This window comes from Plectrocnemia conspersa, unplaced genomic scaffold (assembly GCF_051122295.1).
Source record: "Plectrocnemia conspersa isolate PC_06_02 unplaced genomic scaffold, ASM5112229v1 ptg000003l, whole genome shotgun sequence".
NCBI classification, from domain to species: domain Eukaryota; kingdom Metazoa; phylum Arthropoda; class Insecta; order Trichoptera; family Polycentropodidae; genus Plectrocnemia; species Plectrocnemia conspersa.
In genome coordinates, this window is record NW_028277167.1 from 6,146,088 (window position 1) to 6,163,003 (window position 16,916).

The 16,916-nt window shown below is 31.6% G+C and overlaps 1 protein-coding gene across 50 annotated transcripts in view; it reads left to right on the forward strand.

Annotated features, from left to right (window-relative positions):
- The window catches only part of Rbp6 (RNA-binding protein 6), a 1,186,203-nt gene that overhangs the window by 1,008,730 nt on the left and 160,557 nt on the right, over positions 1-16,916 (forward strand). For all 50 annotated transcript variants that reach the window (XM_088182883.1, XM_088182887.1, XM_088182888.1 and 47 more), the window contains one exon: positions 371-419. In XM_088182883.1, the coding sequence (XP_088039009.1) occupies positions 371-419 (49 nt within the window). The remainder of the gene's footprint in view (positions 1-370; positions 420-16,916) is intronic.

Genomic DNA, 16,916 nt, shown 5'->3' on the forward strand with positions numbered 1-16,916 from the left:
TGGGTCATCCACGGGCGGGTGCTTTAATCGCTTTTATTACGACACTTTGACTTTATATGTTTGTTTTCGGGCCGAAAGTGTTCCTATTTGACTAACCGTTCGTCTCACGGACCATATCAATTTAACGACTCGTTTTAATCGAAAAATATTTTCGTCGTGGAAAAGTTTTGTCTTTTACGTACTACATACGTACGCAAGCAGTATATTTTTTTTGTTGCCTTTAGCTCTTCTTCGCGTCTCCTCCAGGCGGACCGTAATGTCATCAATTCACATTAGTGCTTGTTAGTTTTAATACTTTTCTCTTCTCCGGGGTAATTCTGCCCTTCCGCCACACTGGTTACTAATACCCTGATTTCTGTTTGTGTTTCAGATCGAGGACGCCATGCTTATGTTCGACAAACAGACCAACAGGCATAGAGGTAAGAATTTATAATAAAATTTTATAGATAAAATATATCTGTATATTTTTTTTTGTAAAAGTTTCATACTTTGACACGTGGAATTTTATGATATCGATAATGTGACAGCTTTGTAATACCTAACATTTTGAACTGACGTTAAAACGGGTAGTCTCGAGCTTTTCATACATGATAAATCGGGAATGAAATTTTTACAGAGAAATATATTAAACGTGAATATTAACAATATTATATATATACCTAAAAGCGTGTATCAAAATGTATGAAGTTTTCGAAAATTCATAAACATAATGTTTTTATAGGCAAAAGTATTATAATTACAATTGATACTTTTGTACACTTACTTTTCATTGCACCCTCAAATAAATAAAAAAAAAAAGATATAAGGGGAAGTTTAAAAGCCAATAAAAAGTACATTTATACAAATCGAGTTAAGCAGTTCAATAAGAACATACTGTTTTGTAGAAATACACTTTAATATTTTTAATGTCTTATATTTTCCTTTATCACAATAATGCAATAGCATTTTAATTCAAATGATGTAGTTAACCTTTATCCACTAGGCTTAACAAAATCATTTGTCACTCGCTCGCATCATACTTATCATGAGCCAGATCAGTATCATTCTCACTCGCTCGCACCAACCTTGCCATGTGATAAAGCAACAACAGCAAGCTTCCTGTGAATGACAAGGTCTTTTTTCTTAGTAAAATTTTGAACTTTAAACTTGAATTTGCACTTGAAGTTAAAACTCTTTTCTTAGTAAAATTTTTCAATACTAATTCTGTGGGGCCCGATTTATTCAGTTGAGCCACGAAATTTGTGGTACAGTCAACACTGACATAACGTGTGCCACAGCAACACGATTCATCACTCGAAGTTGCCACATGTTATTTGAAATTTTTATTCTTATATATACTGGACTTTTAGTACAGATATTAATATTTGTTTTATATATTTATCATATATTAAAATTGTATTAAGCTTTTGAATATACTTATAAAGCCAATCGATCGATAGACCACATGCAAACCTCATAGGCTCTAGGCAAGCGGAAAATTGTAAGAAAGTTCCTATCCAAACCTTTTTACCGTGCAAGAGAAAAATGCACCGCTTTCATTTGATGTTTATTGCTTTCCAACATATTCTGGTTTGCTTCTGGCGAAAGAGAAAGCAAAGGGGAGGAAGTATGGAGTGGCCCGCGGCGCCATTTGCTACGACGACATTATCTCTCCAGACATGTTATCCTGTAATACCACAAATTCGACACAACAGAACCGTTGTGGATTGGTGTAATAAAACCACCAAAAAAGTAGCAATTGTTATAATATTAATAATAATAATTCTTTAGATAATTACAACAGTTTGTATATAATAATATTTGTATGAAGAGTGAATAATATATCTCCCATTGTTAATCCGCCATTCATAAACTAACTTTAATTTATATGAATGTGAATCGTGAGTTATGAATAAGGAATGTGAATGCAGCAGAAATACGAAAGCTCTGAATGGTTTTATTTAAAACGGAATGGCATGATATGATACAATTTGTGTAGAGTATATCAAAACACGTTTTTTATACTTTTAATAATAATAATTATGGAAATGAATGGAAAAAATAAAATGAAATGGTCATACTTTTTTGTTTATATAATACATAATAATAAATTTATTTCTATAAAATTTTGTAAAATATATACCTTCGTTGTTAGCATTTAACTTATAAACCTAAAACAATCAAATAACCAGTAGCTTCATAAAACACTAACGTAAAATTTATTGAATAATGCTACTCTGCTACATAAGCTCTCCTAAAAATATCAAGTAGGTCTAAATAATATTTATTTTTGCAGACCTCTGAAAATATATTAATATAAAATTTAATTTAAATACGTTTATTAATAATTATAGTAAAACACATACTTTTTTTTCTTAATATATCATATATAATTATATTTTACAATAAATAATTTTAAATACATCTTTAAATCGACAATAATTTATAAAAGGCCTATGCAAAACCAGATTTGTTGAAATATAAACAAACAGCATACTAAGCCAAGATTTTATTTAAAAGATTAGGAATATTTTTCTCTGTGCAATAAGTATAGAAAATTGCTTCGATGAATATATACATATAAATAAAATAAATTTTACGTTTATTGCAATTCGTTGCGAAGATGCACTCACAATTCCCTCCGTTTTACTTTTTATTCTTTAAACCAGTCGTTCATTCTCTCCGCAGCAATTTCCGCTACCCATCCATCTATCCGCCCATCCGCCCTGTTCCATATCTTTATCTTTATCATAAATATCGTTCATCAATTACACAAAAGTGAAACGAAAGCGAGGGGGCAGCGAGAAACACGCAAAGGGCGCGACCGACGCACAAAGACGCTCCTCGGAAGTCGCACAAAGACAAACGTAGCAGACAATCGGACACGTTAACGTTATTCCGTCTCGGCAAATATACAGAAACGTTTCCACCCTGCCCGAAGGGCATTAATTGAGCAAATAGACTTTTGGTGTACGAAGCTTTTTGTCACAAAAGTTATAAAGACAGGATCGGCGCAGTATTATTATGCGCTATTTGCACACATCAATAGATTCAATTAATATAGAAAATATATGTATATACATATATACTATAATAAAACAGTTTCACATGAAGGGACGTCTGGCGTAACTTATTTGTAGTTTCTGGTTTTTTTGTTGCATCAAATATCTTTGTGCTCTAAGTATTTTAAAGAAAATGTATTTGGTAAAACGTTGGATGTAGTAACATAGATCTGTCGGATGTAAACAGTTTAAATGCTAAATAGTTTAATAATAAAAACACGACTAATGAGTGGTATATGTCTCTGACTATTGACCTGAAAGGCCATGGCTCAAATTCCAATTTTATACACTAATCTGCGCTACCTGTGATTCATATAAGTTACAATTCGCTTGCTCAATTTTCTGTTTAAAATATGATTACCAATAAAACACTTATAGTGTTAATTATAAAATATTCGCATTGCCTTAAATTGTATTGTATCATATAACTCTTAATAATCTATGATATTTTTGTTGAATGATTTTTATCTGCCAGAGAAAATAAGTAGGTACTTCAAATATTCTCGAGGCAGATCATGACCCTATTAGCGACTTTCTTTGTGATTTTAGAATTGTCGATTTGATTTTCGAATTGCTTTAAGTTAGCAATAAAAACATTATCGACATATAACATGTCAATTACAATTTTTTTTATGTGCTGAAATAGCTCATTATTAAAGATTGTTTTTCATTACCTAATATATACAACAAATTTTAAATAATCATTACAATATTTATTTCCTGAGACTATAAATATAGACTATCTTTATCTGTGATGATCGATCGGAATAATATCTATGTAATAATTACTAATTCTGATCTCCAGACACTATTTTGAGAAACACCAGGGATCATATGGGATTCGAGCACTTGTACACTATCCTGCCTCAATCAGAACTGTCTTAAATACTTTTATACGGCAGCCGGTCAAAAGAGCGTGCGTCAAATGAGCGCCGTCATATAAGCGCTGCGTCATAAGAGCGTTTACCAAAGTAGCTCTATCACAAAATAGCGTGCGTCAAATGCGCAGAGAGTCATATGAGCGCTTAACAAAATAGAGCACGTCATAAGAGCACAAAAACAACTTGATATATATCAAGTAATGAATATTTTAGAAAATAAGTATACAAAATATAAGTAATTGTGAGAAATTCACTAAGAATAAAATTCACGAGATATAGGCGGTAAAATTAGTATTTTATGTGATAGAGCGCAATGACGATTAAAATGATTAGACAATAAAAATATTATTATTTATTAATTTTTACGTACATACGAAAGTATAGCTCCCCATCCCCATACATGCGATATATGCATATCAGTGTCGTGCGATAACTTTGAAACAGGGCATGCGGTTAGGGGGGATAGGAACAAAAACTATATTTTTAAATTTATTACAATTTAGGTGAAACTCGTAAAATAGGGGAATGGGAATAAACACTATATTTTTAATTTATTACAATTTAAGTGAAGCTCGTAAAAAGTACGAATGCTCTTAACCTCACATATGCGCTACTATACAATTAAAAAAATTAGTAAAGAAAATCGTATTAATGATTTTTTCAGTGCTCAATTTAAAGCAAATGTTGAATTAAATAATAAGATAGTTACTGCAAACAGATATATTATTTCCAAATTAATTGACGTAATTTGCTTTTTATCTAAACAAGAACTTTTTTTGCAAGGGCCCTCTGAAAATAAAAATACCGTAAATGGAGGCAAATATGTTGAATTATTGTATTTTCTAAGTGAATCAGACACATTATTAAAAAAAGTGAGAATAAATTGTCAGCTCTTGCATTATTATCAATCGAAAAAAAACTCTTAGACAAATTAAAGAAAGACAATATACTTATTATATAATGCGGTTATTGCTGACTTTTGTAAGAAGGAGCGTCGAATAAAATTAATTTTCAATAAAAATAAATACATACCTAATATGTTTATAAAATAAATAAAATAAATTCTAAAATATAGTTTTGTTCAGCCTCCCCTAACCCCCATTATCAATATGTAATAAAAGTATTTTTTTTCTTCACAATTTTCAACGAAAGAACGTCATTTGAAAATGTCGTATATTTGGCACATATAAATTAGATTTAAATAATATAAAACTTGAAATCATCGACATTATACTTTTAAAGGGTCAACAAGTCAACAATAAAGATGACCTTCGTGTCACTCTCGCATTTAAATAAATCGAACGAGAGATACATATTTAAAAATAAACAAACAACTTGCATTAAAATAATTCGAATTAGAGATAAATATTTTTAAAATAGACAAAGAGGTGAATGACATTTGGTATTTTTAATAAAGCATAACCTTGAATTGTCTGGATGCATCTAGAAATATTTAAAAAAAAAGACCAGTAGCTATGCGACCACGGTCGTAAACAGACGAATAAATTCTTTTGTTACATTTTTCTCGAATAAGTGTTCTCGTTCATAATTTTTTATAATAATATCCGTTTCGATGTTTTTAATTATAAAGTGATAGTGTAATTTAGTGTATGTATTAGAATTAAGCAGTGTATAATTCAAATTAGTGTTACTATGCAAGGCACCGTTGCAACAGTGTTTTTCTACGGCGTGCACCGGATGCGACGCGTCCGGCGCCCCTTCCCCCGCGAGGCCGGCGGGGGAAGGGGCGCCAATTGACGCCGAAAGTGCGATATTTACAATTCTATGCATCATGCTGTTGACAAGGTAATGTCTTTGGAATTTTCTGTGTAACCCTTTGTGCTAGTAAGTCGACATCGTATACCAAGCGTGGCACTCTTACGTCGACAAAACTTTCAATGCATTTATTGGCTTTGTGTTCGAGCTAATTTTGACAATTTCAATTTATTAATGCTAAAAACACTTGTGGTAAACACATTTTAGTAATATTAAATTTTCAACTAATGCAAATAAGTCAATAATCTTAAATTTACGAGTGTAAGTTTATTGTAAAATTTTTCATCGGAATATGGCCGAATCGAGTTGTGTTAAGACCGCATAACGCTTTCTTGACAGTTTTTAGTTATCATTTATTCCTCTTAAACCCATTTTTTCCTTCAAAGGTATCGATATTTTTATGATATGGGATGAAACGGGATTATATGCTCTGATTGTGCATAATTCTTACTTAATATTGTGTGTCTGTTATGAAATAAAAACGATTAGAAAAAAGAGCGAGATGCAAGCAGAGCTCGCTATCTCGCTCGCACTATTCAAATCAGCGGTTGACAACTATCGACATTTTTAGCGTCAACTAAAATATTAATATTAGTCTTTTCTAGCTAGTAAATTACTAACAATTAGTAATCTGTGTTTTAATTATTTATAAATAGATATATTGATTTATTTTGAAAAATTATCGATATAATTACGAATGACGATATAATAATGGATGTTTAAGAAAATGATGATGAATTTAATAATAACTGTGTTATTATTACTGTGATAGTAATAGTAGTAGGAATGATATCTAACTACTGAGGGGCCGTATACTTACCTGCCCTATTATACGCATTCAATAAAATCGAGTCGATAATTATTAATATTTTATTAATAATTTAATTTATTTATTTATAATTTAATTAATATTATTAATATCTGTCAATTTAATGAAACAATATAAAACAAATTTAATGATAAATTTAAAATCAGCCTTTCATTTTAGTACAAAATATATGTATATCGTACGCATGGGGATGGGGAGCCATACTTTTTTATGTACGTAATTATCAATAAATAATAATGTTTATATTGACTAATCATTTTAATCGTAAATACGGTCTGGCACATAAAATATTAATTTTACCGCCTATGTTTCGTGAATTTTTATTCTTTGTAAATTTTTCACAATTTACCTATATTTTGTATACCTCATTCCTAAAATTCTTCATTCTTCAAGTATTTTTGCGCTCTTATGACGTGCTTTCTTTTGTCAAACGTTCATATGACTGTCTGCGCATTTGACGCACGCTATTTTGTTACAGCGCTACTTTGGCAAGCGCTTTTATGACGCAGCGCTTATAATGCAGCGCTCTTTTGACACACGCTCATTTGTCCGCGCTTATTTGTGACGTTGCCACTTTTATACAGTTTTAGTAGCTTCAATTATTAGCAGCGAAATCTGCTTGAATTCAGTAAATTTAAAAACGTAACTGTATTATTTAGTAATATCTACGTACGTACAAATATTGCCTATAAGAAATTAGCATAATATTTTTTCTAAACAAATCTTTGCTATATGAATGTATAAATAGGCACAAGTTGCATGTCTAAAAGATAGCAACATGCGAACTGCCACTATCACCACGCACTTAGCATGCTATGCAATTTTAATGATCATTAAACACATCCTTCGGTCGTTTAACATTCTGACTTGCAATTTTTTAACAGTACTTAGTTGTTTATTAAGATTTTATTTTTTGTGGTAAGCGCGTTCTTTCAAATAAATATCGGTGTAAGGGCCGCAATGGCAGCAAGAACTTTAAAGTAAAGTTGTAAAATTTAATATAAGCTTAAAATCCATGTACAAACTCTAGATTTTTATTTTTTTTAGAGGCGGTGGCAAATTTTGTCTACGTTTCGTAAATATAATAAACTATTTTTCTTGTTCATTTTATTTTTCACGTTTTGAATTATTTATTTACGTTACAAATTTTTTTTGTAATTAATTCGCAATTGATACATAGATAAACGCGTATTTTTTTAATTTCTTGACTAAAGAAAACTTCCTTGTGGATTTTTATCTAAAATTTTTTTGCACTATCAAATGTTCATTATTTAGAAACAACATAGCTTTTACTTCATAGGTTTGAGTGTATTAATCGTATCAGATAGTCAGTGGTTTTGTATTTGTATAATTTGTAAATCATACTGTCTCAAAAGCTTTTTCTATATCTTAACATTGAAAGCTATGATTTATTTTTTAATTTAAAATTAGCTCATATATGCTCCGTCAATTTATTTATTTCGTGCGTTGTAAAGTGATTTATTTTTCATTGATTAATTTTAGTGCATAAGTATTTTTTTCGTAATATTTTACTAAATGACGGTAAAGTGTTTTGATACCAAACACATATAAGCATTTTATAGACAACGGCATTTTTTATCATAAACAGTACTTCTTATTGTTTTATATGCTTTTGTAAATGCCATAAACAGAATTAAGCTAGCTGTGAATCTTAGTAGCAGTTCTAGCTATTGTATTATTTCAAAAATTCAGGCTGGTAACTGATTTTTACTAGTCTTAACGTGCGTTATTTTTAGGAATACTCTCCAACAAGTTAACAGTTTAAAGTCGTATTTTTCCGCTAGCTTCTAAATTAATCGCGTTAAATTTCAACAACTTGGCAAAGTGGCGAATATCGAAGACTAACCTAGGGCGAGAACCAATTCGAAAGCGTTTCGATATCGGCCACCGAGATTCAAAAGTGGCCGTGTCGAACTTCGGTAACGGGATTAAACAAGCGTCCGGATTAGCCAGTATCGGTTTGTATTATAGATATTCGCCCCTATTGAATCCCGTAGCGTTCGGATGCGAGCAAACGACTCGTGTGGGAGTCGTTCCCGGCGAAAGATATCGCAGGAGCGAAAGATATTGTAAGAATTCCTGAAAGTCAGGCTGTGCACGCTCGAGGACGTCGAGGACGCGTTCGCTCGTGAAATCTAAAAATGATTTCCATATCTGGCGGACGTATTGCACGAGGCAAATATGCGGGATTGGCTCTCGGCTCCCGGGGGCTTTCCGGGATTTAATAAGATTATGCATAGATGCGATGCATACGTGCGAAATGGCAGCTCCTCCACGAATCGAACGGGTAAAATATTCTGCGCGTACAATGCGACGTATCGCATATGGAATAATTACATTTTTCGAAATTGAACTTCTGCAAAGATTACTGATGCACAATTCATATATTGATGTGACTATTCTGTAATATAATTCGGGCTCATGGCGGAAGACCTAAACCGAAATTACTACATACATACATCTACAAGTTTAGTTTAAACATTGTGACAAATTTAATTATTATTTTTAATAAATAAACATGGATAAGTGTAAGCTTATCTTTAATGACTCTCCCAATCTTAAAAAATCTAGCTTTTATTTTTTAGATAACATTCACTTAAAACGCGGTTTTAAACATTTATAAAATGTTTTTATAACATTAAAAATAAATTAATATTAGAGGAACTAAATTTTCAGTATTTATTTAAAGTAATAGTAATAAATTGAATCAGACACAAGCAAAAGACAGTAACCATGAATATTTAATTCGGATATTTGAGTGCTTGGCCGCAAAATGCCTTATGCAAATGTACGTAACATAATGCGACTGTTTGCGGCGCATTTTCGGTCATACAATACGCTACTTTACATTTGTGAGTAGCTCTACGAATATCATTTAAAAAAATACAACCAGACATTAATAAAAATATTATTTTCTGGGCATTGCTCGGATCATTTATTCCGCGTAAAGTGAAAAATGTGAAGTGAATCGTTCGCAGCGTAGCATTAATCGTCTACGCCGTAGCCGCGGTCGCTCACGTTTACTACCAAATGGCATTTTCTTAGATACATTTATTCTGCATATCTGGTTTCCGTATATAAATTTAAAAAATTACAAACCTATTTTATATTGTCGTCTGTTCAATGGAAAAGCTCATCGCGTTCAACACAATTTTCCGATGGCCGCTTATTAAAATTCAATACGTAAAACCAAAAGGCTAGGGCGCATTCCGTCTGATGAAACATCAACAGACTACTAATTTTTAACCATGTGACATGCTTAATAATAATCTTTATAATGGTAATTTTCAATCCTATTTATAATAGCTATCGCCACGCCATCGCGATGTTTGCATTTGAGCGATGCTAAAAACGGCGTAGGTTAAACTTTGAAATAAAATTAGCTCCAGATAAATATCTGACCTGCAAACAATATGGCGGAAGAACACGATTTTCCCGTTTTATCCGCACATCTAATCTCGATTGCTTTATGCTGGCTTATATATTTTTGTAACATTATTTTAATGTTGTTCTAGGTTTATTTATTTTTAAATTAATTAAAAATAAAAGCGTGCGCGACAGTTTAGAGTTATTATGGTAAAAAATATAAATACAGGTTGATCCAATTTTATTTTATGAATTCTAAATTCCCAAAAACATTAATGCTATTGTATATATTAGCAAAATTCTTGCTTTTATATAATGTGCTAATCGTGAGCGTTACTTAAAGCGTTACTTTTGATATAATATATGTGTTTTAAAAAAAATACTCTCAATGATGTGGGGTAATAAAAAGCAACAATATTCTGTTTCTACAACAATAAAAAATTAGATTATTTTTTTTATATTTATTTGCTTGAAAAAATTAAAAAAAAACTCCCGTCAACACATTTTAATTTTATCGCTTAGTAGAATATATTTTTAATTAATAACAGAAAAAATAACATTGCAATATTTTCCAATGAAAAAGTTATATTTAAAAAAAAAACACATTTAACGGGAATTTTTTAAATATGTTTCTTATTTAAATTTAGTTATTGAGACTTACTTAAAGCTAATATTTAACACCTATTGTTTAATGAAACATATTCCGTAGACGTATATCTGGGTGAAAATATGTGCTTAATGGACATAAAAATGTATAAGTAGTAGAAAGAATTTCGTGTATACAATACCTGCTTTTATTTTCCCTATCATAAAAAGGGGTAGGCAGGATTACAGGAAACTGCTAGGTACCGTTAGACTTGCCTGAGATAAATCAAGTGTATTCCTTTTATGTTGATACGTCGCGCATATCATACAAAAATATCGATTTGAAAAAAAAAATGTAATTTCTAAAATTATAAATATTTACCGAAGGTCAATTTTTTTCACAATACCGGTATTATCGGTATTGCAATCCCTAATTATACACTACATTTAATAACGGCTTACCACTTGAAATTTTATTTTTATTTTACAATAATTAAGCATATCATTTTTGTAACCTTCAGAGAGTTGTGTTTTATATGTCTTACGAATTGCTTTTTTGTCAATTTTGTTTCACATAATTTTGCAATCAAGTTTGTCATATTTTTATAATTGATAACTTCGTAATAGAAATATGTATAATTTAAAAGTCCTAAACGTACCACGAGACGAATAATATTGACTTTACTTGAATATAAACTGAAACTTATCAGCAAAACTAATTTTAAATAACCCCATATAAACATAGTTTCTCGCCGCAAACGAAGTGGAAAAGTGCTTCTTCGTTGCTAAAAAAATAAAGACTTCGCTTAAGCCATTGCGGCAATTTAAGTTAAACTTAGTCAAAGCGGAAAAGATCACTTTACGAGGTCGTAGGTGCTATACCTACGCCGGCCCAGCACCTGGGGGGATAACGCCGCCAACTTCGCCATATTGGAATGAAACATTTAATATTTATGAAGTTGTGAATAAGTGAGTCGTCACGAAACTGTTTTCATACCTATACCTATGTGTGTTTTTGAGTTTGTGAGTGTGTGCGCGTCCCATATTGAAACGCTATTTGCATGCAAATGCGGCGAATTTTTTCGCGAAATCTGTTAACGCGCCCTCAGAATCCATTCAGAATCTGATCGTGTGACGGTAATGGCGGCAAATGGTACGCTGGAGACGTACGACGACGATTTTGTCTGCTCACGAACGAGTAATCGAATAATGCCGTTGATAAATTGCGTCGTGTGTAACGGCGACGTCGGTATTTTTTTTTATTTTTGTATGAAGAAAGTGCGCCACGCTTTGGGAATCTATGGTGTCGAACCACGGTTTGATGATTGATAGAAAAAATAAATTGACGTCGATGATGACAGGGAATCACATATTTTTTTCAATTGTGCTATTGTCAAACGTTTAAATAGAGTTAATAAAAAAATACTTCTTAAAGATTCAACAGTTTGGTTATAAATTTTAATACTAAGAACATATAAATTAATAATAAAAATTAATTGTGTATCTTCTTATGTATTTTGATACACTAGCTAGTGAATTTAATACAAATAATCTGTCTTTATATAACATTAAGGTAGTTTTTTTATATATGTGACGTTAAAAATTAATATTGCTGTCCAATTAACATTAAGAAATATGTTTTCCAGTAAACAGATCATGCTAAGTTACAAAGTTTTTTCTAGAACATATTTATAAATTAACAAAATGACATTCTAGTTTTCAGACTAGATGGAAATTAGTCATTCTTGTATCTAAAAATAGATATTTACCTCTCAAAAAAATTACAAATTCATATTTATAATCTGACTATTTTAGATGAGCTGTTTTTATAAACCACAAGAAATAATAATATTTATAAATAATTTTACCACACATTTACGACCAATAAATGGTTAAAAAGTTTACCGCTTCAGAAACATATCAAGATAAATTCCGATAGAAATTATCTTTGACTAGGTCAAGGTCTATCTTTGCATTCGATTCACAATATAACCATTTCTTACTCGTACGAAGCATAAGTTTAAACGATCTTTCACACAGTAAAATTGAACCGTATCTCTGCTCCGTATGATTAGGTCGGTGTTAATGCGATTTTGATTACGCGGCTTAAGCTCTGGCTCGCTAATGCGGCCCATAATGTGTCCAGATTTGTGGGATAAGTTTAGCGCCGTAAAGTAAGCGCTAAAAATGGTTTTATCTTGTGTAAACACCGCGAAGCCGAGCCCCGAGATCCTGGCCTGGCAATTTTACCACTTTTCAAAGGCAATAATTTTGACCCAGTTTCCGCTACATCTTATTTAAACCCTTAGTTATACAAAAAACTATAATTAAATCAAAACAAGCTTTTAAAATGTAAAAGTAGAAAATATATATTCATACGCTCTTCTATAAAATATATTTATTTCAACTCATCTGAATTAAATATGTATAATTTATTTATTTCTATTTACTGCTATGAATATGATACTTACATTTATTATTTATTCAACTGATTGATACTGAATATATAAATAGAAGGTAATAAATTATTTATATGTACACCTGTTGCCTACTAAAGAGGATACATACAATTTATTTTTAAACGGTATTAAAAATTATTTTAAAATAATTTAAAACATCCGTTTACTAATATTTACACTCTATATGTTTCATATCAAAATTATATGTAACAAATTAAATCAATCCATATATTTTTGTATATTTAATAGAAACTTTTTATTGATATATTAAATAAAATTAGAACCATCACATAATTTAAGAAAAAATAATTTTAATAATACGACAAACTATCATCATATTGATTATTTATTTTGTCAATTTTAGTAAAATAATTATTAAACATTACTTTTTTAATCATACATTACTAATAATGATAAATTTATAGTTTCTATAATATATATTTGAATATCATTAACAAACCAGATGTTCATATAATCCTATTGATTTGGTATTACTACTAGTTAATTCCCACATTTATTGATGCAAATTCCCTACTGTTTGTAGCGTTGTCAATCTAGTACACGTTGCACAGTCAAAGGCTCCGTTGAATTCTATCTTTCATTAAGGAAACGTATTACCGTAATTGGATAAATGGTCGAACGGGAGTACGGGATTAAGTGTTGGTAATAAAGAGGCGACCCGTGTACAAGAAGCGGAGGAGGAGGGCTACCCACCCAGGATAGGGACAGATGAGCCGTTCGCATTAGCGGTACAATATTGCAAGTGGAAGCGACTCGTAATGTTCAAGTGGACCCTCGTGGGAATTTTAAAATCGCGCAGACGACTCTCCGAGATAATGACTTGGAAGCGGCAGCAAGGAGACTATCTTGTTTTGATAATTAAAAACAGTCTATGCCAGAGAGAACAGGAAAGAGATGAAGAAGACGATTCTCTTATATCGTACAATGCTATTGATACAATTATGGTGTTTAAATTGAGCTTATTTCATTCAAGCAACTGTAGATTCAATGTATAGCTATGCATGCCTTTTATATTAGTTATAATCAGTACATACACAAATGTTTTCAATGTTTTTTCAATGTACTAAACATATGATATGTATATAGTATTATATACGTTGAAAGACATTATTTAATTCGTAATTGGCTAGATACTTTGGTTCAACTTAAGACTGCTGTAAAATTATAAAGCTTACTTGAGCTTAAAGCTGATAAGACACGAACGTGCATCCCAAAGGAAATATAATGCAATTCTCTAATACACTTCAGCCATCTTCAGTTATTAACGTTTATCGTGTTTACGTCTGGCCAAGTAATATAGTTATAACACATGTATTAGTTAATTAGGTTAAGTATAAATTGCGTTTACAAATGTATTATAAATTGATAAATAATAAATTTTCCAATTAGCGATTCTTAAAATATTAAAAATCAAATAATATGTATTATACTACGAAGCTTCGTACTTAAAATTTCTATAATTAAATATGATTTGCATTTTTCATTATATTATAAAATTCAAGCTTTAATTATAACCGGAAAAATAAAAAGAACGACGAAACAAAAATAAAAAAGTTTAGCGTACGGCACCCGCATCCGCCGTCTAGCTGCGGTACCTCACGACAGTGAGGTACCGACAGCTAGTTATAATTAAAATATTTTGCATATTGTACTAATTATATATTTTTTCTATTTTCAGGTGAGTTTCTATCTATAATAAACTTCCGATATTGGTATGAAATCTAAAGGTAAATAAATAGATTTATATACATTATATTCATATTTTGAAGTAATGGTTCAAAAATTAAACAAAATTATATTTTTGATTTTAGCTTCAACTTTAAAATAATATGTATAAAATTATTATTAGTATAAAAAAATAGTGAAAGTACGATTCAAAAATTAAAAAAAATCACTTGTGCTGTGGTGTGCGACGGTGCATATTTAAGTGATTCGCGTTATTGACTATGTTATATAGGCCACACATTGTCAAAGATCCTGTCTTCTTCCGGCATTGCTCGAGCAGCCACAAACCGTCGTTAATTAACAGTCGTACGCCCGCCCGTGGAGAGATCCATCTCCGTTGCGGCCCTGGTCGAAACTTTGAGGCCCGCTGATACCGTCCGGGACCGCAAGCGGTCGGTTAATCTACATAATCGGCGGGCGTAAGTTTAAATCTAATTCGGCGGTATCGGTCGACTTGTTTCGGTCCGGTTTTGCGGCCGGCGACCCGCACCAAGTTTCGTGCGGATTTGTTCGTAGAGAGCAAGCGATACCGCGGTCGGGTCGAGCTTACTGCCTCCGCCCGGAATGGCCTCTCGTCCGGATATGTACGACCGAAAACGCCGCCAAGTTTGCCCGTATAAACTTTAAATTGATGTGTAATATAATAAAATGGCGCGCTGGAGGCGCTTTGCTAAATCGATTCTAAATCTTAATTGTTCGTTTGCTATTATTTAATATAGCTAACGTATGGAGTTTTTGTCGTTTCCTCGTCGAATATGATCTTGACTCATAAGTACTGAAATGTAGTATCGTATATTCTTCATCGATGTATGTAATAAATAAATCGAGATAAATAATACATACAAATGTATTGTTGTTCACTCGAAACTTTATAATAATACAGTTTATAACACTAACCACTTTCGCGTTTAACTGCGCACAATTCGGCCGTCGAATAAGCAATAGTAATTTTAACGGCACGACATTTCAGGCGGCGGGTCATCCCCCGAGATACGTTTTGCATTAACTGACAATGCCGTTTTGAGGGATTAACGCCGGATAATGTGGTCTGCGTAATCATCTACCCCTGGAGTGGGCGAATTTTAGCCACCCCCCGTCCGGCCAAGCCCTGCTACGCCAGCACCGGTTGAACCCACCCGCGTTTGTCATTACTAATATTATTATCCACACCTGTTGTTTTCGGCCCTCGCTTGAATTTTTCAAAGAAGGGGGGTTGAGACGCCGCAATAAAAATGTGATTCCATGTTGTTTTTCAACCGTAACAAGTTGTAACACGCGTGTAGGCTTATGCTTTTGTATGCGTGTATCGCTGCTTCCTTCAAATCGTAAACCATGTGAAATAAGGGCCGAATACATTTTTTCCGGCGAGTGAAATTATACACAAACACGGATGAACGTCGAAATAATGAATATCTCCGGGCGCCTTGTTTACATACGCTTACGCGTGTTTTGCGAATAGATTAATTTTTGCCTCTTTTCTGAGCAGTATATACATATATATCTTTAGATTAAATCGGCGTTTGTTGTGAATTGAGTGTAATGTTTTTATGGCGGATTAAATAATTAGCATTTTTTTTAAATTTGAAAATACATAAAGATAATATATTAACATGTTCTTGTATGTACATCAAACATGTTCAAACATTCATTAGTTATTTTTTATCTTTGAACGTTTATAGATTATTGTCATTCAAAAGCATGTTGTAAATATAAACTACGAGTGGAATTTTCTTGACTTTTAATTTTAATTTTTTGCCTTTTTATATTTTATTCATTATAAATATATTCATTTAAAGACGAGTTAATATACTTTCCTGGTATTGTAGTAATGCGACTAATCTGTAAAGATTAATTATCTCTATAGATATCCGTTTGCATCATAAGATTCCTTATCGAGCTCGACGGTTTACCGTTACATTCTAATTAGAATCCACTACTATTTGCCTCTCAGCCATACACCGTGGGGGTGTTACCCTGCGCTTCTAAAGAAATATTGACCATTTTATTTTTATTATATAATAATGCTCTTTTCTTATAATAAATACAAATATTTTATTGCTTTTGGAAACAACAATAGTAGGAACACATTTAATAATGTCTATAATAATTATATTTATTTAAAAAATCTTCAAAATTCTGCGCAAAATAAAAAAAAATCAGATACATAAGTAGCAAAATTATGGAATAAAGTTAGTGGTATTGTAGGTTAATT